At 41.2% G+C, this 24,493-nt stretch overlaps 1 protein-coding gene across 1 annotated transcript in view; it reads left to right on the top strand.

Annotated features, from left to right (window-relative positions):
• The window catches only part of LOC144889644 (uncharacterized), a 165,455-nt gene extending 141,448 nt beyond the window's left edge, over positions 1-24,007 (top strand). Inside the window, exons 5-8 of the mRNA XM_078770701.1 lie at positions 18,159-18,231; positions 18,416-18,424; positions 20,599-20,790; positions 23,939-24,007. Coding sequence (XP_078626827.1) covers positions 18,159-18,231; positions 18,416-18,424; positions 20,599-20,790; positions 23,939-24,007 — 343 coding nt within the window. The remainder of the gene's footprint in view (positions 1-18,158; positions 18,232-18,415; positions 18,425-20,598; positions 20,791-23,938) is intronic.
• Positions 24,008-24,493: the final 486 nt, after the last annotated feature.

Genomic DNA, 24,493 nt, shown 5'->3' with positions numbered 1-24,493 from the left:
CAGCTTCATTCCCTTACCCACTACAACTTGACCCCCTTACCTCATATGAGGCATCTTTGTTGTCAATGGAAACTTACAATACCCTTTTTAATATCACAGAGAAAAACAACAAGTTTAGTTATAATCCAGGCACTGCCTACAAAACTATAACTGTTTCACCTGGAGCTTACGAGATTTCTCAAATATCTTCAGAAGTCTCTCGCCTTATGAAAGAAAAAGGTGATGAACCAAAAAATATTGTAATAGATATTCAAACACACACTTCAAAATCAACTATTAAACTGAAAAATAATTATAAAGTTGATTTCACGATTGAAAATTCGTTCAGAGAGCTATTGGGTTTCTCTTCAAAAAAGATTGAAAATAACGGGACGTTTTACAGTGATAATGTTATCCAAATATCCTCCGGTATAAATTCAGTATTAATTCATTGTGATTTGATTGATGGTGCTTATAACGATGGAATAAGAACAAATACAATATTTTCATTCAGTGCATACTCAACCCCGATTGGTTATAAATTTAATATGGAACCAAAAAATCTTGTCTATTTACCTGTGTCAGGAAAAAACATATACAGAGTAAATTTTAGGATAACCGACCAAGATAATCGTATGATATCCTTTAATGATGAAATTATATCCATCAGAATTCACCTACGTGAAGTTTTTCAATAAATAAATAATGGTTATTGTAAGAAAACACGAGTTGGGAAAATATAAAATAATTACAGGGGAGGGCATGTTCCTTTCACCAGACTATACAAGGTATGTGGGTAAAGGATACTATAAACCTAAGAGACAACGGGGTGTGGGTCATCAATTTCGAAATAAAGGAGATGGGATAATTGATACTCTAATGGGTATTGGTTCAACCATTCTTAAACATAAAGACCTAATTGGTTCAACTGCTTCTCTCATGGGAAATGTAGCAGGTGTTGTAAAGAGTATAAAAGATGCTCAAAAGGAGTCCCATAAATTACAAGCAATCAAAGAAATTAAAAAAGGTAAAACTCAACTATCTTCACAAGAACGACAAAAAATCATTAAAATACTTGGGTCAGGGTTTCAACAATTTTAATACTATATAAATACAAGTATGGAAGCGATTGATAGTATCTATGATTTGGATGATACGATTATCATTTCAAACTCTACTAAAAAGGAAGACTATTTTAAGGTAAATGCTATTACAGGAACCGACTGGAATTCAAACGGAACAAAAAGTTTTGAAATAAATAATCAACAAACTTACTTGAATATAGCTGATAGTTTCTTGCTGTGTAAATTTAAATTCACTAAGGCTGCGAATAATACTAATGCTACACTCGTAAATGATTTCTTCTGGAAAATGTTTGACAGTGTTCGCCTGTATATTGGAACACAAGAGGTTGAAGCGGTTGATTATGTCTCTGCTACATCTGAAATGATGAAATTTACACTATATTCGTTTGGTGATAGAATGGGTAAGGGAGCTGTTGAAGGCTTTATTCCTGATATGTCAACGGGAACAAACACAGACCCTGGTTATAGTCAAAGGAAGTCAATGTATAATGATGACGCAAAAGCTGAGAATAGTTTTACCGTAGCAGTACCTCTTAAAGGTATATTTGGATTTTGTGATTATGATAAAGTTTTGTATGGTCTTAAAATTAGATTTCAACTACAAAGGAATGATAATGTAAATAGATTGCTTTTTGGGGCTGAAAATGCTTTTGGCGACAATAATAAATTTGTTATTAATGATTTGTGTTGGTATATCAATGAATATACTCCTAATCTTAAAACGGAGGAGATGTTAAATAGAAGACTTAACTCAAAGAAACCGCTAAATGTATCATACCTTAAAAGAAGATGTCAACACGTTAAACTGGAACACACTACCTACACTTGGAATTTGGGTGTTCTTCAAGGAAAGCCACGATACCTATGGCTCATTTTTAAAAAACCAGATGGAGAGGAGGGTACTAATAAGAATAATGCGCTGAGTGATAATGCTAAGGTGAAACAACTTCGGGTTTCTCTTGATGGCACATTTTATCCGCGAGATAGATTGGAAATTGATTGGGAAAAAAATGATTATGCGGAAGCCTACAAGTCCTACCAAAAAGTGTGTGAAAGTAATGGTAATAATGATCCTATTTTGGATATGGTTGCATTTAAAGGTTTATATACAATCTACGCAATTGACCTGAGTTCTCAAAAGGAAACTATAAAGTCTAATCGAGTGGATACTTCTCTATACATTGAAAGAGGGGAGAATGAAGAAGTTGATGCTTATTGTTTGCTTTTGGAGGAAACAGAATTACAGATTAATACAGATAATGGTGTTATGATTAATATCACATAGGTTTTTTCTCATAAATAAATGGTAGGGGTATATGTTAATCAAATCAATCTTAATAAATTAACATCTTGTATTCAAAATCAAAAGCCTTGTATTATTAATGTTAATACAATTCAAAGAAAAGGAGCTGTAAGAATTGATGTTTTACTCACACACACACAAGTAAAAACACTAAATGATGTTGGATCACTTAAAATTAAAATGACGAAACCTATGTTAAAGAAATATTCAATAGACGAGTCAAGAGGAGGATTTCTCCCGTTTCTAATTCCTTTATTTGCTGGTTTAAGTGCGGCGGGAGCATTGACTGGTGGTATTTCAGCAGCGGTAAAAACTGCTAACGAAAGGAAGGCACAACTAAAAGCTCAAAAAGAATTGGAAAGACATAACAAGGAGTTGGAGAAACAAATTAGTGGAAGTGGTGTAATTGTAGATTTTGCTCAAAAACTTGAAAGTCTACCTGATAAAGCTAGATTGTTGGTTGGAGATATGCTTTCCTCTATCGCTCAAGCGGGTGTTAAACTAACTAAACGGGGTAATGGATTGTATCTTTCTCATAAATAAATGGATAAATGGTTTAAACAATTTGGAAAGAATACAATGTCAAATATAGAACTAGCTAAGTATTGTAAAACACTAAAAATTGATAATGTGGTTATTTGTATGAGAGATGAATTAATACATATAAATAAGAATACAAAGAATATTATTATGAATTTAGACACACAGAATGGTTCTCATTGGGTTTGTATTCATAATAGTCAGGATAAATATTATTTTGATAGTTATGGTATGCCACCACCTGTTGAAGTAATACAATTCTTACAGAATGGTTTTATCAAACATTCCAAGTTCAAGAAATTAATTCTAAATGTTGTGGCCAATTATGTTTATATGTATTATTTCAACTCAACAATAATGAAAATTTTTATGATATCATTTTTTATCTAATATAAATGACCTATGTTGGAAAAGATGGTTCTATCTTTGGAAAATCCTCTCAGGATATTGATTTATCAAATTATTATACAAAGGCACAGGCTGAACGACAAAAATATAGTGTAAGTAAAAATATTAATATGAAGAATACTTATAAATTAATCAATTATCCAAACCCTACAGATGCGAATGACTTGATTAGATTCAGTGATTTATCACACTTGTTAAATAAAACAGCACGTTTTGTGAAACAAGTAAAATTTACAACCACAACACCTGGTTATACTGACCATACACCTTTCCTCATTGAATTTAACTACCTGCTTACAATTAAATTTTATAAAGAAGGACATTTAGTTAATATGCGAATTAATAAATGGGGGTATGATATGCCTGATTTAGGGTATAATTGGTCTTTTTCAATAAACATAGAAGACCTACATGATTTAAATCAGTCTCGTAAAGAAGAATATTATCCACTTGGTGAAGATAAGGATTTATGTGGAAGTACAATTAGTAAACAACAAATACGTGATTTTAAGAAAATAAAAATATATGATAGTATAGCGATGGTTCGCATGACAAAGAAGGAAGGTAATGAGATAAGAATAGAAAGCCGAGGAATACAAACCGATTTGGTAGTGGGAAGATGGGGTGGTATTACCTGTCATAATATTAATCTCACATATATTTCTGATACATAAATGGCAGGAAGAAGACTACAAGAGAATTATAATTTTTGTATTCAAGGATACCTACAAGAAAAGGGTGCTCGGTATTACATACCTTATGATTTGGAGCATATACATGGGAATTTTGTCATAAAAAACTGGCCTTATACTGATATTGTTAAACCCACAAATAGAGACTTGTTTAAAATATTAAATAAAAATGAACTTCTCAAAGTTATGAAATATAAAACTCTTTTAGAAATCGTCAACAAATCTTATTGGTATCCTATTATGAGAAAAATAATTATAGATACAAGAATATCTCAAAATCCAGATGAGTATATGTATAATATTCTTTGGGGTTTAAACTCAAGGGTAGCAAGGGATGAGGAAGGAGTTGAAGAAGAGAAGGAGAAAAGAGAGAAAAGAGAGAAGGAGGAGAGGGAACAAAGAGAGAGGGGGGAGAGGGAGATGGAAATCAGAGCGATTCAAAAAAGAGTGGATGTATTACAGCAAGAAGATAAATCTCAACTCACCGAAGAGGAAAATAAAGAAAGAATGAATGCTGTGAAAATATTGATATCAAAAATTGCTAAGATAAATGAGGAAGGAGTTAAAGAAGAGAAGGAGGAAAGAGAGAAAAAGGAGAAGGAGGAAAGGGAGAAAAAGGAGGAGGAGAGGGAGGAAAGGGAGAAAAGAGAGAAAAAGGAGAAGGAGGAAAGGGAGAAAAAGGAGGAGGAGAGGGAGGAAAGGGAGAAAAGAGAGAAGGAGGAAAGGGAGAAAAGAGAGAAGGAGGAGAGGGAGCAAAGAGAGAGGGAGGAAAAATATAAAAAGATGGAAATCAGTGAGATTAATAAAAGATTGAAGGTATTACAGCAAATAAATCAAACTCAACGCACTGAGGAGGAAAATAAAGAAATGAGAAGTCTAATGAAAATATTATTTTCAAGAATAACGACGTCAATGTCTTCAGTTTCAGGGAGGAGATTTAAATGAGAAAGTGGGGATAAAGAAGAAGAAGAAGGAAAAGATTATGTGGTTGATGATGTCGGTGTAATTGACTTTAGTTAGTTTTATTTGTAAATAAATGGAGGAGAGAGTGAAGGCATTCCTTAGGATTCTTTATGTTTTAAAAATCAAGATTGAAATGTATATGTTGAAAACCAAAAAGGTTTTGATACTCTGTCGGAATTTTTCTGATAAATAAATATGAGTTATTGTCTCAAATGTAAAAAGAAAACTAAATCTAAAAATATCTCTTATGTTAAAGCTAAAAATAATAGAGTTTGTCAAAAAGGAATATGTCAAGTGTGTGGCTCTAAAAAGTGCCAATTCATCTCTCCTAAAAGAGGAGGAGACATACAAAAGTTTCTGTCAGGAAGTAAATTTACAACAACTGGAATTCCAGGGGAATTACACCTTCCAGGGTATTCTTTCTGTGGTCCAGGAACAAACTTGGATAAAAGATTAGATGAGGCTAACAATCCTAAACCTTGGTCTAAACCTACAAATAGGGTTGATGAAGTGTGTATGAAGCATGATATTGCTTATGGGGATACCACTACGTTGACTGAAAAACATAAAGCCGACAGCGAAATGTTGTATAATTTGTCTTTGATACAAAATCCAACGTTGAGAGAGAAAGTTGATAGGTTTATTGTGAGAAATTTGATAAATGCTAAATTGAAACTTGGTCTTGGTTATTCCTCAAAAAACTATTAGGCTCTAATGATGTCATCAAGACTGAGGAGCTTTTGGCTGAAGAATTACACAAACCTATAATCACAAAGTTTAAAAAAAGGAAGGTTTATTCTAAATACACCGACCACATATGGTCCGCTGATTTAATTGAATTGAATAATGACAGGGGATACAGGTATGCTTTAACCGTTATTGATTTGAGGAGTAGATTTGCCTGGGTTGTCCCTTTAAAAAATAAAAGGGGTGATACTTTAATGTTAGCCTTTAAGCTAATATTTGATCGGGATAAAAGGAAACCAAAGAAGTTATGGACTGATGAGGGAACAGAGTTCTATAACAAAATATTCATGAAATTTCTTAAGGGGAAGGGTATTAAATTATACAGCACCTTTAATGAAGGAAAGGCAGTTGTTATTGAGCGTTTTAATCGTACTTTAAAAGAGAAATTATATAAAAAATTCACACAACTCGGTTCTCAAAAATGGGTGTATTTAATTCAGGATATTGTAGATAATTACAATAATACAGTTCATTCATCAACACAATCAAAACCATCAGAAACATTTACAAAATTAGAATATGAAAAGGAGATTAATTTGAGAAAGCCCAAGTTTAAAGTTGGTGATATTGTAAGAATATACAAATGGAAAAGTCATTTTGAGAAAGGTTATACACAAAAATGGACTCGTGAATTATTTAAAATCATTGATGTAATGGATACAGTCCCTTGGACCTACAAATTATATGATTTAAATGGAGAAGAAATCTTGGGTTCATTTTACTCACAAGAATTACAAAAAACACAAGTAAGCAGGTAATACCCTTGAAAATAATAAATAAATAAATAAAATGTAATGGGGATACGTTTTTAAATCTGTGAACCCCAAACACAGAATCCCACAACTTTTTAGTTGGGGCTTAACTTTTGTGTGTGTATAATGGGGATACGTTTTTAAATCTGTGAACCCCAAACACAGAATCCCACAACTTTTTAGTTGGGGCTTAACTTTTGTGTGTGTATAATGGGGATACATTTTTAAATCTGTGAACCCCAAACACAGAATCCCACAACTTTTTAGTTGGGGCTTAACTTTTGTGTGTGTATAATGGGGATACGTTTTTAAATCTGTGAACCCCAAACACAGAATCCCACAACTTTTTAGTTGGGGCTTAACTTTTGTGTGTGTATAATGGGGATACGTTTTTAAATCTGTGAACCCCAAACACAGAATCCCACAACTTTTTAGTTGGGGCTTAACTTTTGTGTGTGTGTGTATGTGCGAGTGAGTCATAATAATATACAAACCCTAACCCAACCCAAGCCCTAACCCAACCCCATCCCTAACCCAACCCCAACCCTAACCCAACCCCATCCCTAACCCAACCCCATCCCTAACCCAACCCATCCCTAACCCTCACATTCAAAATCCCAACCCTAACCCAATCCCATCCCTAACCCAACCCCAACCCTAACCCTCACATTCAAAATCCCAACCCTAACCCAACCCATCCCTAACCCAACCCCATCCCTAACCCAACCCCATCCCTAACCCAACCCCAACCCTAACCCTCACATTCAAAATCCCAACCCTAACCCAACCCCATCCCTAACCCTCACATTCAAAATCCCACCCAAACCCTAACATAATCTTTCTTTTCTTCTTTTTTAAATACGTATTTCTTTTTTTTTTTTTCTCTTCCTCCAATTCTGTCTTTCAAGGCTTTTAAGTTTGAAGAAGTAGAAATGGGAAGAAAGAATTTTCCAGCATTTTCTTCCTCGAACTTTCTTGATATTGCTTAAATCAAGCGTCATTAAATAAAGAACATTGTTCATTGCTTTAGAATCCAAAGAGTCTCCAAGAGGAACCCCACAGGTAGAGTCTCCAAAATAAAACCAACTTTCCAAGTTCCCAAGGTATAACCACATTCCTGTTGAGCCTCCAAGATAGGTATCACATTCCGAGTCATCAAAACAAAACCCCCATTCCGAGTCTCCAAAAATATAACCATCTTTCCAAGTCCCCAAGGTAAAACCACAATTTTCAGAAATATTGGGGGTTTCCGTGATAAGTCTCACATAGTATAACTGCGGACCATCAGGGAAAACTTCCCTTTCCCAATTTTTTAGGGTTTCTATGATGTGTCTCACATAGTATAACTGCGGACCATCAGGGAGAATTCCCATTTCACAATTTTTTAGGGTTTCTATGATGTGTCTCACATAGTATAACTGCGGACCATCAGGGAGAACTCTCCTTGCCCAATTTTTTAGGGTTTCTATGATGTGTCTCACATAGTATAACTGCGGACCATCAGGGAGAACTCTCCTTGCCCAATTTTTTAGGGTTTCTATGATGTGTCTCACATAGTATAACTGCGGACCATCAGGGAGAACTCTCCTTGCCCAATTTTTTAGGGTTTCTATGATGTGTCTCACATAGTATAACTGCGGACCATCAGGGAGAACTCTCCTTTCCCAATTTTCAGAAATTTGTGGGTCTCCAATGTATGACTTGTATTCTGGCTCATCAAGGTAGAACTTGTTCAGTGGGTTTTGTTTTGATAACTCACAACAAGTATCATCATGGTAAAACTCTTTTTCAGGATTTTGTGGATCTCCAAGGTATAACTCTTTGGCTGGGTCATCAAGGTAGAACTCGTTCTGGGGGTCTTGGTTGTTCAAAATGTCTTCAAACAAAAAAATAACTTCATCCCAAGTTGTGTTAAAAGCAGAATTTTCATTTCGTATCTCAGATACAATTTCCTGTGAAAGAAAATAACAATGTATTAATTTAATACAATATTTTTTATTTGTATAAATCAAGCTCTATGAATATTAAAATAAACTTTGTTAACTCTTACACGAGTCTCATCTTAAAAAAAAAAAAAAAAAAAAAAAAAAAAAATTAAATAAATAAATAAATAAATAAACAAACTTACCTCCATTGATAAGAGGTTCGAGTCCAGTTCATCAATCTGAAGGTTGAGTTCTACACAGGTAGTAGGACTCCATGGAATAGCAAAGTTATCCCATTCCATTTCGGCATAGTAGTCCATTCTCAAGTGAAGCAGAAAGCGTGTTTGAAAAAGCCTGTGTGGTCGGTGCCTTTTATAAGGACTGGGTGTGTCTTCCTGTGGAAATTCCCTGGGCGTGTCTTAACTGGAAATGATGTGATGGAAATTCCCTGAAAATGATGTAATGTATTACCTGGAAATGATACAATGCTGAAGAGTTTATAAAGTGGGTGGGACTTAGCAAAAGTGGGAGGAGCTTAGCAAAAGTGGACGGGCTTAGTAAAAAGTGGGCGTGGCTTAACAAAAAGTGGGCGGGGCTTAGTAAAAAATGGGCGTGGTTTACCAAAAAGTGGGCGGAGCTTACCAAAAAATGGTATGTGGCACTGGAGGCGCTCAAACAAGAACATTGAGGGAGGTTTACCATTTTATCTTAGCTCAGTTAAAATATCTTAATAAAGAACCAAACTCAAACATATTTTTTGTTAATATATTAGATGGTGAAGAGAGTTGTAGGAGAATTAAATTATTTCCCACGCATAAACAAATATTTGTAGGGTCGTTGTTTGAGTGGGTTATATTCACCAGATGATATTAAGAGTAAAAGGTTAAAAGGTTCATAAGGTCAGAAGGATCACAGGTGTTTAAGTGGTCTAATGAATAAGGATAACATGTCAAAAGGTTAGAAGGTTCGTAAAGAACAGGGTGAGAGAAATAGAGGTCTTTAGGGGCAATGAGGGAGGGAAAGAATTAATATGGAAGTGAATGGGTCAATGTTTGAGTGGGTCAAAGATTAATCTGCCAGATGATATGTAGAAGAAGGATGATAGGTCTATAAGAGAAAACAAATATTTGTAGTGTTTGAGTGGTCTAATGAACAACATTAAGGATAGGTACTACAGACAAAAGGTTCATAAAGATGAGGGTGGGAGAAATAGAGGTGTTTATGATTTTTGAAAAAGACAAGGGGGTAAATGACATTAGATAGGGATTTCCCATGTTAAACGGAGGTGTCCCAGAAGCAACATTATTACACTACTCACAGGCTGAACGACAAAAATATAGTGTAAGTAAAAATATTAATATGAAGAATACTTATAAATTAATCAATTATCCAAACCCTACAGATGCAAATGACTTAATTAGATTTAGTGATTTATCACAATATATATTTTTAAAGAAAACAGCACGTTTTGTTAAACAAGTAAAATTTACAACCACAACACCTGGTTATACTGACCATACACCTTTCCTCATTGAATTTAACTACCTGCTTACAATTGAATTTTATAAAGAAGGACATATAGTTAATATGCGAATTAATAAATGGGTGTATGATATGCCTGATTTAGGGTATAATTGGTCTTTTTCAATAAACATAGAAGACCTACATGATTTGAATCAGTCTTGTAAAGAAGAATATTATCCACTTGGTGAGGATAAGGATTTATGTGGAAGTACAATTAATAAACAACAAATACATGGTTTTAAGAAAAGAAAAATATATGATAGTATAGCGATGGTTAGCATTACAAAGAAGGAAGGTCATGAGATAAGGATAGAAAGCCGAGGAATACAAACCGATTTGGTAGTGGGAAGATGGGGTGGTATTACCTGTCATAATATTAATCTCACATATATTTCTGATACATAAATGGCAGGAAGAAGACTACAAGAGAATTATAATTTTTGTATTCAAGGATACCTACAAGAAAAGGGTGCTCGGTATTACATACCTTATGATTTGGAGCATATACATGGGAATTTTGTCATAAAAAACTGGCCTTATACTGATATTGTTAAACCCACAAATAGAGACTTGTTTAAAGTATTAAATAAAAATGAACTTCTCAAAGTTATGAAATATAAAACTCTTTTAGAAATCGTCAACAAATCTTATTGGTATCCTATTATGAGAAAAATAATTATAGATACAAGGATATCTCAAAATCCAGATGAGTATATGTATAATATTCTTTGGGGTTTAAACTCAAGGGTAGCAAGGGATGAGGAAGGAGTTGAAGAAGAGAAGGAGAAAAGAGAGAAAAGAGAGAAGGAGGAGAGGGAACAAAGAGAGAGGGAGGAGAGGGAGATGGAAATCAGAGCGATTCAAAAAAGAGTGGATGTATGACAGCAAGAAGATCAATCTCAACTCACTGAAGAGGAAAATAAAGAAAGAATGAATGCTGTGAAAATATTGATATCAAAAATTGCTAAGATAAATGAGGAAGGAGTTAAAGAAGAGAAGGAGGAAAGAGAGAAAAAGGAGAAGGAGGAAAGGGAGAAAAAGGAGGAGGAGAGGGAGAAAAAGGAGAAGGAAGAGAGGGAGGAAAGGGAGCAAAGAGAGAGGGAGGAAAAATATAAAAAGATGGAAATCAGTGAGATTCGTAAAAGATTGAGTGTATTACAGCAAATAAATCAATCTCAACGCACCGAAGAGGAAATTAAAGAATTAACAACTCTTATGAAGATAATGGTTTCAAAAATAACAACGTCAATGTCTTCAATTTCAGGGAGGAGATTTAAATGAGAAAGTGGTGAAGAAGAAGAAGAAGAAGAAGGAAAAGATTATGTGATTGATGATGTTGGTGTCATTGACTTTAGTTAGTTTTTATTTGTAAATAAATGGAGGAGAGAGTGAAGGCATTCCTTAGGATTCTTTATGTTTTAAAAATAAAGATTGAAATGTATATGTTGAAAACCAAAAAGGTTTTGATACTCTGTCGGAATTTTTCTGATAAATAAATATGAGTTATTGTCTCAAATGTAAAAAGAAAACTAAATCTAAAAATATCTCTTATGTTAAAGCTAAAAATAATAGAGTTTATCAAAAAGGAATATGTCAAGTATGTGGCTCTAAAAAGTGCCAATTCATCTCACCTAAAAGAGGAGGAGATATACAAAAGTTTCTGTCAGGAAGTAAATTTACAACAACTGGAATTCCAGGGGAATTACACCTTCCAGGGTATTCTTTCTGTGGTCCAGGAACAAACTTGGATAAAAGATTAGATGAGGCTGACAATCCTAAACCTTGGTCTAAACCTACAAATAGGGTTGACGAAGTGTGTATGAAGCATGATATTGCTTATGGGAAAACCACTACGTTGACTGAAAAACATAAAGCCGACAGCGAAATGTTGTATAATTTGTCTTTGATACAAAATCCAACGTTGAGAGAGAAAGTTGATAGGTTTATTGTGAGAAATTTGATAAATGCTAAATTGAAACTTGGTCTTGGTTATTCCTCAAAAAACTATTAGGCTCTAATGATGTCATCAAGTCTGAGGAGCTTTTGGCTGAAGAATTACACAAACCTATAATCACAAAGTTTAAAAGAAGGAAGGTTTATTCTAAATACACCGACCACATATGGTCCGCTGATTTAATTGAATTGAATAATGACAGGGGATACAGGTATGCTTTAACCGTTATTGATTTGAGGAGTAGATTTGCCTGGGTTGTCCCTTTAAAAAATAAAAGAGGTGATACTTTAATGTTAGCCTTTAAGCTAATATTTGATCGGGATAAAAGGAAACCAAAGAAGTTATGGACTGATGAGGGAACAGAGTTCTATAACAAAATATTCATGAAATTTCTTAAGGGGAAGGGTATTAAATTATACAGCACCTTTAATGAAGGAAAGGCAGTTGTTATTGAGCGTTTTAATCGTACTTTAAAAGAGAAATTATATAAAAAATTCACACAACGCGGTTCTCAAAAATGGGTGTATTTAATTCAGGATATTGTAGATAATTACAATAATACAGTTCATTCATCAACAAAATCAAAACCATCAGAAGCATTTACAAAATTAGAATATGAAAAGGAGATTAATTTGAGAAAGCCCAAGTTCAAAGTTGGTGATATTGTAAGAATATACAAATGGAAAAGCCATTTTGAGAAAGGTTATACAAAGAGATGGACTAATGAATTATTTAAAATCGTTGATGTAATGGCTACAAACCCTTGGACCTACAAATTATATGATTTAAATGGAGAAGAAATCTTGGGTTCATTTTACTCACACGAATTACAAAAAACACAAGTAAGCAGATAATACCCTTGAAAATAATAAATAAATAAATAAAATGTAATGGGGATACATTTTTAAATCTGTGAACCCCAAACACAGAATCCCACAACTTTTTAGTTGGGGCTTAACTTTTGTGTGTGTATCATGGGGATACGTTTTTAAATCTGTGAACCCCAAACACAGAATCCCACAACTTTTTAGTTGGGGCTTAACTTTTGTGTGTGTATAATGGGGATACGTTTTTAAATCTGTGAACCCCAAACACAGAATCCCACAACGTTTCAGTTGGGGCTTAACTTTTGTGTGTGTATAATGGGGATACGTCTTTAAATCTGTGAACCCCAAACACAGAATCCCTCAACTTTCCAGTTGGGGCTTAACTTTTGTGTGTGTGTGTGTATGGGTGAGTGAGTCATAATAATATACAAACCCTAACCCAACCCCATCCCTAACCCAACCCCATCACTAACACAAACCCATCCCTAACCCAAACCCATCCCTAACCCAACCCCATCCCTAACCCAACCCATCCGTAACCCAACCCCATCCCTAACCCAACCCCATCCCTAACCCAACCCAATCCCATACCCAATCCCATCCCTAACCCAACCCCATCCCTAACCCAACCCTAACCCAACCCCATCCCTAACCCAACCCATCCCTAACCCTCACATTCAAAATCCCAACCCTAACCCAATCCCATCCCTAACCCAACCCCAACCCTAACCCTCACATTCAAAATCCCAACCCTAACCCATCCCCATCCCTAACCCAACCCCATCCCTAACCCTCACATTCAAAATCCCACCCTAACCCAATCCCATCCCTAACCCAACCCCATCCCTAACCCAACCCTAACCCAACCCCATCCCTAACCCAACCCATCCCTAACCCTCACATTCAAAATCCCAACCCTAACCCAATCCCATCCCTAACCCAACCCCAACCCTAACCCTCACATTCAAAATCCCAACCCTAACCCAACCCCATCCCTAACCCAACCCCATCCCTAACCCTCACATTCAAAATCCCACCCAAACCCTAACATAATCTTTCTTTTCTTCTTTTTTTAAATACGTATTTCTTTTTCTTTTTTTTCCTCTTCCTCCAATTCTGTCTTTCAAGGCTTTCAAGTTTGAAGAAGTAGAAATGGGAAGAAAGAATTTTCCAGCATTTTCTTCCTCGAACTTTCTTGATATTGCTTAAATCAAGCGTCATTAAATAAAGAACATTGTTCATTGCTTTAGAATCCAAAGAGTCTCCAAGAGGAACCCCACAGGTAGAGTCTCCAAAATAAAACCAACTTTCCAAGTTCCCAAGGTATAACCACATTCCTATTGAGCCTCCAAGATAGGTATCACATTCCGAGTCATCAAAACAAAACCCCCATTCCGAGTCTCCAAAAATATAACCATCTTTCCAAGTCCCCAAGGTAGAACCACAATTTTCAGAAATATTGGGGGTTTCCGTGATAAGTCTCACATAGTATAACTGCGGACCATCAGGGAAAACTTCCCTTTCCCAATTTTTTTAGGGTTTCTATGATGTGTCTCACATAGTATAACTGCGGACCATCAGGGAGAACTCTCCTTGCCCAATTTTTTAGGGTTTCTATGATGTGTCTCACATAGTATAACTGCGGACCATCAGGGAGAACTCTCCTTGCCCAATTTTTTAGGGTTTCTATGATGTGTCTCACATAGTATAACTGCGGACCATCAGGGAGAATTCCCATTTCACAATTTTTTTGGGTTTCTATGATGTGTCTCACATAGTATAACTGCGGACCATCAGGGAGAACTCCCCTTTCCCAATTTTCAGAAATTTGTGGGTCTCCAATGTATGACTTGTATTCTGGCTCATCAAGGTAGAACTTGTTCAGTGGGTTTTGTTTTGATAACTCACAACAAGTATCATCATGGTAAAACTCTTTTTCAGGATTTTGTGGATCTCCAAGGTATAACTCTTTGGCTGGGTCATCAAGGTAGAACTCGTTCTGGGGGTCTTGGTTGTTCAAAATGTCTTCAAACAAAAAAATAACTTCATCCCAAGTTGTGTTAAAAGCAGAATTTTCATTTCGTATCTCAGATACAATTTCCTGTGAAAGAAAATAACAATGTATTAATTTAATACATTATTTTTATTTGTATAAATCAAGCTCTATGAATATTAAAATAAACTTTGTTAACTCTTACACGAGTCTGATCTAAAAAAAAAAAAAATTAAAATAAATAATTAAATTAATAATTAATTAAATAAATAAAGAAATAAATAAATAAACAAACTTACCTCCATTGATAAGAGGTTCGAGTCCAGTTCATCAATCTGAAGGTTGAGTTCTACACAGGAAGTAGGACTCCAAGGAATAGCAAAGTTATCCCATTCCATTTCGGCATTGTAGTCCATTCTCAAGTGAAGCAGAAAGCGTGTTTGAAAAAGCCTGTGTGGTCGGTGCCTTTTATAAGGACTGGGTGTGTCATTTCCTGTGGAAATTCCCTGGGCGTGTCTTAACTGGAAATGATGTGATGGGAATTCCCTGAAAATGATGTAATGTATTACCTGGAAATGACACAATGCTAAAGAGTTTATAAAGTGGGTGGGGCTTAGCAAAAGTGGGTGGAGCTTAGCGAAAGTGGGCGGGGCTTAGCAAAAAGTGGGCGGGTTTATCAAAAACGGGCGAGGCATCGCAAAAAGTGGGCGGGGCTTCGCAAAAAGTGGGCGGGGCTTAAAGGGGGCGGGGCTTACCAAAAAGTGGACGGAGCTTAACAAAAGGTGGACAGAGCCTACCAAAAAGTGTATGGCACTGGAGGCGCTCAAACAAGAACATTGAGGGAGGTTTACCATTTTATCTTAGCTCAATTAAAATATCTTAATCAAGAACCAAACTCAAACATATTTTTTGTTAATATATTAGATGGTGAAGAGAGTGGCAAGAGAATTAAATTATTTCCCACGCATAAACAAATATTTGTGGGGTCGTTGTTTGAGTGGGCCAAAGATGATTCACCAGATGATATTAAGAGTAAAAGGTTAAAAGGTCCATAAGGTCAGAAGGATCACAGGTTCACACAGAAGGACCATTGTTTAAGTGGTCTAATGAATAAGGATAACATGTCAAAAGGTTAGAAGGTTCGTAAAGAACAGGGTGAGAGAAATAGAGGTGTTTAGGGGCAATGAGGGAGGGGAAAAATTAACATGTAAGTCAATGGGAAAATGAGAGTGTCCGAGAAGCAACATATATACACTACTCCCACCGTACCCAGTCGTACCCAGCTGCTCTTGGACTCTGTGTCCTTTCCTCCTGACAAGGTGGAAAAGTTTCGGTCAACCCTCGACTTTGATTCTGCAACTGGACCTGACGGCATCAGCCCACGGGTCCTAAAATCCTGTTCTTCCGCTCTTTCACTCCCTCTCTCTGTTCTCTTCACCCTCTCTTTTGCTCAAGGTCAACTGCCATCTGCTTGGAAATCAGCCAACATCACCGCTTTGCACAAAAACAGATCCTAGCATCTACAGACCAATCAGCCTTCTCCCAATTATCAGCAAAGTCATGGAATCCATCATTGCTTCGGATATGAAATCTTTCGTCTCCAATGGCTTGATCTCTGATCACCAATTTGGTTTCAGACCAGGTCACTCTACTCTGGACATGCTGCTTCTGCTTTCCCAACAATGGATGGAGGTCCTCAATGCCAAACAGGAAATTAGAGCTGCCTCCCTTGACATATCACGTGCCTTCGATACGGTCTGGCACCCCGCTCTGCTCACCAAACTCTCCTCCTTTGGTATCCATGGAAATCTCCACGCATGGCTGGCGGACTTCCTCTCTAGCCGTAGTCAACGTGTGGCCCTGAATGGGTTTCTCTCATCTCCTCTTCCTGTTCAGGCTGGAGTTCCCCAGGGCAGTGTTCTGAGCCCTGTGCTTTTTCTGGTCTTCATCAATGATCTCTCTGACTCTCTTGAAAATCCTCTCTATCTCTTTGCTGATGACTCTACTCTCTGTCGCTCCATTCCTCATCCCTCAGATCGGCAGTCTGCAGGCTCCGCACTCTCTGCAGACCTGGACAAAATCACAGACTGGGCAAACAAGTGGAACACGTCTTTCAATCCTGACAAATCTCACACTCTTACGAAGTCTCTCCAAAAAGACTGACTGGACAACCCTCCCATCCACTTTCTGAATAATCCTCTCCAAGAAGTTCTGTCACTCAAGCTTTTGGGTCTCACTATCTGCCATGATCCTTCCTGGGAAAACCACATTTCAAATCTGGCGCCCAAAGCCAGTCGCCGACTGGGCATCCTCCGTCGTGCGAAGTCCTTCCTTGGCACACCTGAGCTCCTCACCACATACAAGGCTTTCATCCGCAGTTCAAATGGAATACTGCTCTCCCCTCTGGGCTGCTGCTCCTGCCTCACACCTAGCTCGACTTCACGCTGTTGAAACCAAAGCGTTCAGAATCATTGGAATCTCCCGCGATGAAGCTATCTCCGAGGGCCTTTCACTCACTCACTGCAGGCAGGTTGGTGGTCTTTCCGTCTTCTACCGACTCCTCTCCGGCCTTGCCCCCCCTAGCTCTCTCTGCGCTCTGTCCCCCAACTATTCCTACAGGTCCACAAGATCTGCCTGCAACCCTCTTATGGTTAAACTGCCAAAATCAAGACTCTCTGCTCACCTTCACTCCTTCATTCCTCTTTTCTCCCGCCTCTGGAACAAACTCCCTCATTCTCTTCAATCCCACTCCTCCCTCCAGGTCTTTAAAACAGCTGTTCACCACCATCTCTTATCTTCCCCCATCCAAAACCTTGATCTTTTCTACCCCCGCTAATTTCACCCCAAATCCACTTTTTTGAAATACCAACTTCTTTCCTGGAAGTGCTTGGTGTCCTTGTGTTTTATATTTCTCCCACCCACCCCCCACCCATTCCCACGCCTCCTCCCCCCACGCCCTCTCCCTCCCACACATCTCCCGATGTCCCTGCTCTCAAATGTTGTGTTTGTGTGCTTCCCCTTCTCTCCCCATCTTGTCTACCGCTCCCTCTTTTTATATATTTTGTTTGTCTGTTTGATTTGTTTGTGTGATAAATGTTAGCTCTTTCACGAGACTCGATTCTGTATCCAAAAAAAAAAAAAAAAAAAAAGGCAATAACTTAGGTGGAATTTCTAAAATCCTCAATTTCCATCTGATTGACTTGAAATTTGAACAGGCTTTGCATATCAGGTTTATGAATTCAACTACCAATTATATTTGAGGTCAAAGGGTCAACATAGGCGTAATTTATAAAAGTCAATTTTCATCCAATTGGCTTGAAATTTGAAGAGGATTTTCCCATCAGGTCACTGAATTCAACCACCAATCATTTTTGAGGTCAACATCGGACAAAAGGTGACAATATACCAAAGGTCAACAACTCGTTTTAGGGATTTCACCATATATTTCTTGTTTGTTTGTTTGTAGCGCTACTCCTCCAACAGATCTGGTCCGGTTACATCCAGACTTGCTATGTAAGATCAACATGACAGCAATTAGTGTATCGGGGTGTTTTTATCTTTTCCCGTGTTCTTGGGGAGGAGAGGGGTGGAAAGGGTGGGGGGGGGGGGGATTTCTATGTAAATGTGTATCATGTAGCGCCGCCTCAAGGTGGGAGAGGGTATTACAAGTCTCACCCTTTACACTTACAGAATGGTACAGAATTCCTTTTCCTCATTTTCCAGTGGATTGAGGTGTTTTGTCGAGATATTTTGACTTACATGTTTGAATAAGGATAATAACATAACCCTCCTCGCCACTCACATTCATGTTCGATTTGTGTTGAAAATATAACATTTGATTGAAATTAAGTTGTTGCTCGATCATAAACTAACGTTTGTGGACGGATGGACGGACAGACAGAAGTGAACCAATTGCTTAACCCCACTTTTTGCTCCGTGTGTGTGGCATAATCACTCTTTGTGTGAAATACCCCTGTCTTGTTAGTGTCTTCACTCTCCTATTTACTCTCAAACACACATATATGAGATCTGGTAATCACCTCCTTTCTAAAGAAAAACTAGTTCTCTAGTAAGACAAGTTCTTCATTCCTCTATTCCATGTACCGACTGCTCGTGTATTCTTTTAAAAACAAGTACAAAAAGTTTTAATTAAAACAAAAGCCACGTCGATGTTACACAATGCCTAGATGCAGCTGTGCCTATAACGTCGATGTTATAGGCACAGGACATTCCTATTAATTCGATTACTTGATGTTATTTTTGTGCAAAGTGAAAATATATCTCGGCAATTTCCCGTGTGTAGCGACGAATTTTTAATATATCTCGGCATTTTCCCGTCTGTTATTTCAGGCGGTGTATGACTGACCATGCCGCGATTTAAAAAATATATATATCGGCAATTTCCCGTGTGTGGCGACACGTGAACGAAGCTATGCTCCTCTCTCCACATTATTGTGACGACGTATAAATTAAATATTTCATCGTGACGATTGTCATCAAATGGACGAATTTTTAATATATCTCGGCATTTTCCCGTCTGTTATTTCAGGCGGTGTATGACTGACCATGCCGCGATTTTAAAAATATATATCTCGGCAATTTCCCGTATGTGGCGACATGTGAACGAAGCTATCTATGCTCCTCTCTCCACATTATTGTGACGATGTATAAATTAAATATTTCATCGTGACGATTGTCATCAAATGGACGAATTTTAAATATATCTTGGCATTTTTCTGTCTGTTATTTCGGGCGGTGTATGACTGACCATGCCGCGATTTAAACAAAATATATATATCTCGGCATTTTCCCGTCTCTTATTTCGGGCGGTGTATGACTGAGCATGCCGCGATTTAAACAAAATATATATATATCTCGGCATTTTCCCGTCTGTTATTTCGGGCGGTGTATGACTGACCATGCCGCGATTTAAAAAAAAAATCTCAATGGACTTGGAAGTTACAGGCCTTTGAGAATTCATTTCGTTCTATAAAGGTCAACTTTCATTGGATTTTCTTCCCGTTTTTTTTCAACCGAGTCTAAAACTATGTTAGCGACTGTGAAAAATGAAATGATATATCGAATTTGATTTGAAATAAAACTGTGTGAGAGAGGAAGACACCACGGGCCTACAAAACAGGCCTCAAAGCTATGCGAGTTAATAAAATGGTGGATATTTGTTTATATGAAGCCTCTCCAAGAATGGGTGGAGCTATGGTTCCCAGAATGGGTGGAGCTTTGAGGTTTTGTCTTCTCTGCACGAACAAGAAGAAGAACAAGAAGAACAACAACAACAACAGCAGAGGGCACTCTATGACCAGCGTCTGCGACGCGGCTAAAAATGCAGTCTTTCTCACCGGCTCCTCATTAGTTTATCCAGCGCTGAAATCAGTCTGGTAGATTTTCTCTTTTTTTAGCCAAAATAACAGTAAGAGGTCAAAGAGATCATTTCTTTTCCAAATTGATGTACGAGATAAGTCGGTACAAAAGTAATGCCTCTTCCTTTTCAATTCACTAGCAATGGTACCCGCCCGATGGGCGGGGCTTCAATTGGGAGGCCCAAATGAAAAGGCAAAATATCAGAAATTGGAGGCTTTTTTTATTTTAAACGATTTATACAAACATCCGTCAAATCATATCACACGCAAATCATCAAAATCTAAACAGACTTTGTAGAATTTCAATAAAAGCCACAACACTGTTCATATCGGTAAATATTATTCCATCGTGTTTGGAAAAACTGGAAATTTGGAAATTGGAAAAACAATTTCGCCTATTTTACTCCAGGAGGTCCCAGGATTACCCACCCAAAATTTCGTTGCGATCGGTTCAGCCGTTTTTGCAGTACATGGGAACAGACAGACAGACAATTGGTGAATGTGTATGTGTGTGTAAGCTAACCAAAGCGTCGTCAGAAAGCTCAGCAAGATCACAATGAAAGGTTTGTATCGCCCGCCCATTTGAAGTTGAGTGGCAGTGGCACTGTGATTGGTCACGTGATAACATCACGACTCTCTTTCAAAATGGCCGCCCCACTAGTTGTGCTTACGCAGCAGAGAACAGTTAGCAAATTTCTTACTGCAGAAGAGGTTCCTCCAGTGAATGTCCATATGCATTTAAAGAACGTGTTAAAGCGCGGCGTTACGCGCGCTGCTTGCGAGCAAGGAGGAAGCGGACAAGCGGTAACTTATAAGCGTCTTTATTTCAGGAGCTCACTGTAACACTGGCGCGCTCCGGGCTGCGCGCCCGGTGTATATCATGAGGCCACGCCTACCCCTCGGGCGTGGCCACCGCCCACTTGGTGCGCGGAATGATGTCACCACGCCAGTGGGCTTTTGTGTCCGCCACACGCGCCCCCCCAGAATTCCCGCGCACCTGGAGGGCCAGTTTGCGGGGCAGACGAATGACCCGGCCGAAGCGCCCCCTGGCGATCGGCGGCGTCCGGGGTGCAGGGATGCCAGGTGGGATGCCCCTGGCTGCTCCTGGGATGGGTGCAGGACCGGGGGGCGGCGTGGCGGTGGGGCTGGGTGGTGCCGGGGGTCCGCCCGCAGGGGGGCGGCCCCGACGTGAGGGTCGGGCCACTGGCGGTGGATGGTCCACGTCGAGGTGGGCCGGCTTGAGGCGGTCTACCGAAACGCGGTCAGGAGTACCGCCGATGTCCAGGGTGAAGTGCTTCGCCCCGGTCTCCAGCACGCGGAAAGGCCCGTCGTACGGGGGCCGCAGTGGTGTCCGGTGGGCATCGTGGCGGACGAAGACGTACTCCGCCGTGCGAAGCTCCGGGGCGACGTGCATTGGTGGGTGCTCGTGGCATGCCGTTGGCACCGGGGCGAACCTCTGGGCGGTCTCTTGCAGAGTGGAGCGCTGCTGTGCCGCGGACCATGGTGCCGTGGAGTCGGGGAGGAACTCGCCCGGCACCCGCAGCGGTTGCCCGAAGACCAACTCCGCCGCGGATGCGCGCAGGTCCTCCTTGGGCACCGTCCGGAGGCCCAGCAGGACCCAGGGGAGCCTGTCGACCCAGCCGCCGTCGCGGAGGGTGGCCCGGAGTGCGGCCTTCAATGAGCGGTGAAATCGCTCACACAGGCCGTTAGCCTGGGGGTGGTAGGCCGTGGTTCGGTGCAGCCGGACCCCGAGCCCCTGCGCGACCGCCCCCCAGAGCTCCGAGGTGAACTGGGGGCCGCGGTCGGACGAGATGTCTGAGGGGGCGCCGAACCGGGCGACCCAGGTGGCGATGAAAGCCTGCGCGACATCGGCCGCCGTTGTCGATGCCAAGGGCACGGCCTCCGGCCACCGGGTGGTGCGGTCCACCATGGTGAGGACGTAGGTGAAACCCCGCGAGGGGGGCAGAGGTCCCACCAGGTCCACGTGGACGTGGTCAAACCGGCGTTCCGGCACCGTGAACGGGGCCAACGGGGCCTGGGTGTGCCGGTGCACCTTGGCGCGCTGGCACGCAAGGCACGTCCTGGCCCAGCCGCGGACGGCCTTCCGGAGGCCATGCCAGACGAACTTGTCGGCGATCAGCCTTTGGGAGGCCCTCACGCCCGGGTGGGACAGGCCGTGGATGGCGTCAAACACCTGGCGCTGCCAGCCCGCGGGCACGATGGGGCGAGGACGCCCGAGGGAGACGTCGCACAAGAGGGCCGCGCCCGCGCCGTCGAACGGCACCTCGGTGACGCGGAGGCCCGTGACGGCGGTCCGCAAGGCCTGGACGTTGGGGTCAGCGGCCTGGTCCGCTGCCATCCGGGCATAGTCGATGCCGAGGTGGACTGCGTGGGCGACGGCCTGGGAAAGGCAATCCGCCACTGGGTTGTCCTTCCCCGCGACGTACTGGATGTCCGTCGTGTACTCGGACACGGCCGAGAGGTGACGCTGCTGCCGGGCCGACCACGGCTCGGTGACCTTGCCCATCGCGAAGATCAGCGGCTTGTGGTCGACGAAGGCAGTGAACGCACGGCCCTTGAGCAGATGGCGGAAGTGCCTGACCGCCAAGTGAAGCCCGAGCAACTCGCGGTCGAAGGTACTGTAACGGCGTTCGGGCGGGCGAAGCTGAAGGCTAAAGAACGCCAGCGGTTGCCAAGCTCCACGCACCCATTGCTCGTGCACCGCGCCCACCGCGTAGTCCGAGGCATCGGTGGTGAGGGCGATCGGTGCATCGGGCACCGGGTTCGCGAGCATGGTGGCGTTAGCCAAGGTGAGCTTCGCGCCCGTGAACGCCGTGTCCATCTGCTCAGTCCAGGTAACGTCGCCTTTGCCCGGCTTACCTCGGAGAGCTTCGTGCAGGGGGCGCAGGAGCTGGGCGATACGGTGCAGGAACCGATGGTAAAAGTTCACCATGCCCAGGAACTCCTGCAGCCCTCTGATCGTGCGGGGGCGCGGAAACCCCTTCACCGCCTCCACCTTGGCCGGCAGGGGGACGGCTCCGTGCCTGGTGACACGGTGCCCCAGAAAATCGATTATGGCGGCGCCGAACCGGCACTTTGCGGGGTTCACAATCAGGCCATGCTGGCCCAGGTGTTCGAAGAGCGTGCGGAGGTGGCATAGTTCCGTTAGCCCGGTCCCGGCCAACGCGAGGCGAACCTGCGCTGGAAGTTGGCGACGGAAAAGCACCCGGAATAGAGAACCGGGGGCTTCGTCGCCCAACAGTGACAGCATATGGTCCATTCGGACCGACGGGCGCGTGTCACCGAGCTCGGGGAGATCCAGGAGGCGGTCGGCCCGTGCGTCGTCCATGAGGCCGAACGTGGCTAGGAGTAGCCGCTTGAGTGCCTCGTACTTGTGGCCGTCCGGTGGGTGGCGAAGGACGGACACAACTCGAGTAGCCGTGCCGGGCTCGAGGGAGGCGACGACGTGGCAATAGCGCTTGTCATCGCCGGTGAGGCGCCGAAGCTGAAATTGGGCTTCGGCCTGGACAAACCAGACTTCGGCCTGAGCCTCCCAAAATTCGGGAAGTTTGATGAAGTTGGCCATGGCAATGGCGTCGCGTGTGGAAGGATCGCTCCGGCAGATCCAACGTCGAGGGGGTCACCAGTAAAGCACGGCGTTACGCGCGCTGCTTGCGAGCAAGGAGGAAGCGGACAAGCGGTAACTTATAAGCGTCTTTATTTCAGGAGCTCACTGTAACACTGGCGCGCTCCAGGCTGCGCGCCCGGTGTATATCATGAGGCCACGCCTACCCCTCGGGCGTGGCCACCACCCACTTGGTGCGCGGAATGATGTCACCACGCCAGTGGGCTTTTGTGTCCGCCACAGTGTTTTCCTTATTATTCCACTCTGCAGAGCAAGGATGACATTCTGGGTTCATGTGGATTGCATTTCTGATGTACTAGTCGGGTGCCGACATCACTCCCACCTGTGTATCCCCATTACTCCCCTCCTCCTCCACTTCCACCACCCCATGCTCTCTCTCTCTCTATCTCTCTATCTCTCTATCTCTCTATCTCTCTATCTCTCTATCTCTCTATCTCTCTATCTCCCTATATCTCTCGATATCTCTCGATATCTCTCTATATCTCTCTTCTGGATGGTTGTGAGTCGTGCGTGGGTGTGGTAATCATGGCGGCTGTGGGTGTTGAGCTGTGAGTACGGTGCTGTGTTGGTGGTCTTTCCTATCCTCCTTTCACTCCATTTGTGTCCTTGTACGAGGCTGTGAAGTTTTCTCCGTGTTTCCCTTCTGCTCTTGAGACAAGAGAGGGAGAGAGAGACAGCACGGTAACGGTTAGCCACCTGTATTAATTTATAACGTGGGCTGGTTATACCGTGCCGATTATTAATTTATTTATTTAACTAATTTAGATTTGTTTGGTT

Source organism: Myxine glutinosa, chromosome 1 (assembly GCF_964187855.1).
Source record: "Myxine glutinosa chromosome 1, kmMyxGlut1.1, whole genome shotgun sequence".
Taxonomy (NCBI): domain Eukaryota; kingdom Metazoa; phylum Chordata; class Myxini; order Myxiniformes; family Myxinidae; genus Myxine; species Myxine glutinosa.
Note: the sequence above shows the minus strand (reverse complement) of the source record. Positions and strands in the feature narration are given on the sequence as shown.